Source organism: Echinops telfairi, unplaced genomic scaffold (genome assembly GCF_000313985.2).
Source record: "Echinops telfairi isolate 266 unplaced genomic scaffold, ASM31398v2 ScPeMD7_23;HRSCAF=83, whole genome shotgun sequence".
In the NCBI taxonomy this organism is placed as follows: Eukaryota; Metazoa; Chordata; class Mammalia; order Afrosoricida; family Tenrecidae; genus Echinops; species Echinops telfairi.
Genome location: NW_022103920.1, coordinates 13,533,993 through 13,536,279, shown reverse-complemented (window position 1 = coordinate 13,536,279; position 2,287 = coordinate 13,533,993). Strand labels below are relative to the sequence as shown.

Genomic DNA, 2,287 nt, shown 5'->3' with positions numbered 1-2,287 from the left:
GGCCCAGCCTCGGCTGCTCCAGGCTCCCAGCCCACCAACTGCCTCTGACCAGGGTGGGAGATCTGTCGTGGAGTCTGTGGGAGCCTGGGGGTCTGGTGAGGTGGCAGCCTGGGGATGCCAAAGTCAATAGAAGCCAAAGTCATGCTGGGACCCGCCCCAGGAAAGGCTTCATCCTGGACACCTGGTGACTTCCAGGCTGGGACACCCCCCGCCCCCCGCCCCCACTACCAAGGCCTGCCTGACCCTCCCCTCCCCGGAGCTGCTATAAAGGTCTCCCTTGGGTTACCTGTGGAAGAGGCACGGCTGATTCCCAAACATCACCACCACATTGCTGCCGGCATTCAGGTTGCTGCCTGTGACGGTCACCTGGGTACCCCCAGACATGGGCCCCTGTCGGGGCTTCAGGTCAGAGAGAGTCAGCGTCTGCATGGGCAAGGGCTGGCGTAAGCCCCCCTCAGGCGGGGTGGGACAAGACTTTCTGGGCCAGTGGGAGAGAGCACACCACTTCCCAGAAGCCAGCTAACTGCTTCTGGCAGGTAGCAGCTCACTGCCTGACCCAGTGTGCCACCAGGGATCCTTTGGCTTGTTCTCTAGGGAGCTTTGAAACATTTGTGGGAAACACAGAAGGAAAAGATCGTTTCTGAAGCCCCTTATGGCTTGAAATCTTGCTTGACCACTTGATTGAGAGTGAGGCTGGCTGTGATGGTGAAGGTTACATGCCAACTGGGGTAAGGGTTGGGAGGGAAGGGGGCATGAGTCTCAGAGGTTTAGTAGTTATGCAGTGATGACATCTGACAAATCATGATGTGATTGGGTAGCTATGTCATGATGTAATCAGGCCATCGCGTCACGATGTAATCCTCCTCCACTTTTTGTGGGCTGAAGTGACCATCCTCGATTTCTGCATCACGCCAATAGGTGCCTAATGACACCTGACCATGGGCCCTCTGCACATTGCCGAGGGAGGGGCGGGGGTATCCAGGGCAGACTCTGGGTGTTGCAAACAGTTCACGGGTCTGGATGCTAACAGAAATCTTGGAGCAGGAGTCCACCCCAAGGCTCTATTTCCCCCAAACTCAGCCCTGAAAGCCCTGTGGGCACATTCAACATGGACACACGAGGGGCTGCCATGAATCAGCGTCTACTAAATGGGACTGTTAATTTAAAAAATCATAGAGCCGGGGATAGAGACAGAGATCTTCATGTTGAAGACTTGGGCATGCCTTACCCAAGCCATAGTCTTTTCAGTCACTCGCTATGCAGGCAAAAGCTAGATAAAGCCAATGGATAAGAATGACCGAACAATAATGGATGCCCTTGACCTCATGGTGTTGGTGAAGAATATTAAATAGACCATGGACTTCCAGAAGCGCAAATCAATCCTTACTGGAAGAAGTACAGCCAGAATGCTGCTCAGATTCAAAGATGGCGAGACCCTGAGTCACTCGGGACATGGTATCAGGTGGGGCCAGCCCATGGAGGCAGACACCATGCTTGGTAAAGGAGAAGGCCCATGAAAAAGAGGAGGCCCTTCGATGAGACGGCTTGACATCAGGGCTGCCATAGGGAATGAGCTCAAGCACAGGAAGGGTTATGAGGATGATACAGGACCCGGCAGTGTTTCGGTCCACTGTTCACAGGGACACTCCATTGTATGTTGGGTGCTGTCCAGTCAGTTCTAGCTCATAGCACCCCTAGGCACTAAAGAACGAAACACTGCCCAGTCCTGCGCCATCCCCACAATGGTGGCCATGTTTGAGCCCATCGATGAAGCCACTGTGTCCATCCATCCTGTCGAAGGTCTTCCTCTGTCACTGGTGTTCTGTGAATCGGAACAACTCTATGGCACCTAACAGCAACAACAGATCGCAGTGACGGTCTATACAGTCCCTGTGTGGTACAAACACCCAAGGACTGCATAGACTGCACCGGAGGACTGCACTGGGTGGCTTGATGCTTTTTGATTGGTTGTTGTTGTTGTAGTTAGGTGCCATGGAGTTGCTTCACCTCAGAGCGGAATTAGAGGCCTGTTCGTGTCATGGTTATGTTTGGGGCTGTGCATGGCAAGGCTAGCAGTTTGATCAGCCTGCTGCTGCACGGGAAAAGATGAGCCTTTCTACTCTCATAGAGAGTCGCAGTCTAGGAAACCCACAGGGCAGTTCTACTCTGCCTTACAGGGTCGCTGTGTGTCTGAGTAGAGTCTATGGCTGGAAGGCTAGAGTTTTAACACACACACACACACACACACACACACACACACACACACACGGGGCTTATGCCAAACAAA

At 53.4% G+C, this 2,287-nt stretch overlaps 1 protein-coding gene across 1 annotated transcript in view; it reads right to left on the bottom strand.

Moving 5' to 3' along the window:
- Positions 1-2,287, bottom strand: part of PLXNA4 (plexin A4) — a 387,926-nt gene that overhangs the window by 52,425 nt on the left and 333,214 nt on the right. Inside the window, exon 13 of the mRNA XM_045288925.1 lies at positions 287-478. Coding sequence (XP_045144860.1) covers positions 287-478 — 192 coding nt within the window. The remainder of the gene's footprint in view (positions 1-286; positions 479-2,287) is intronic.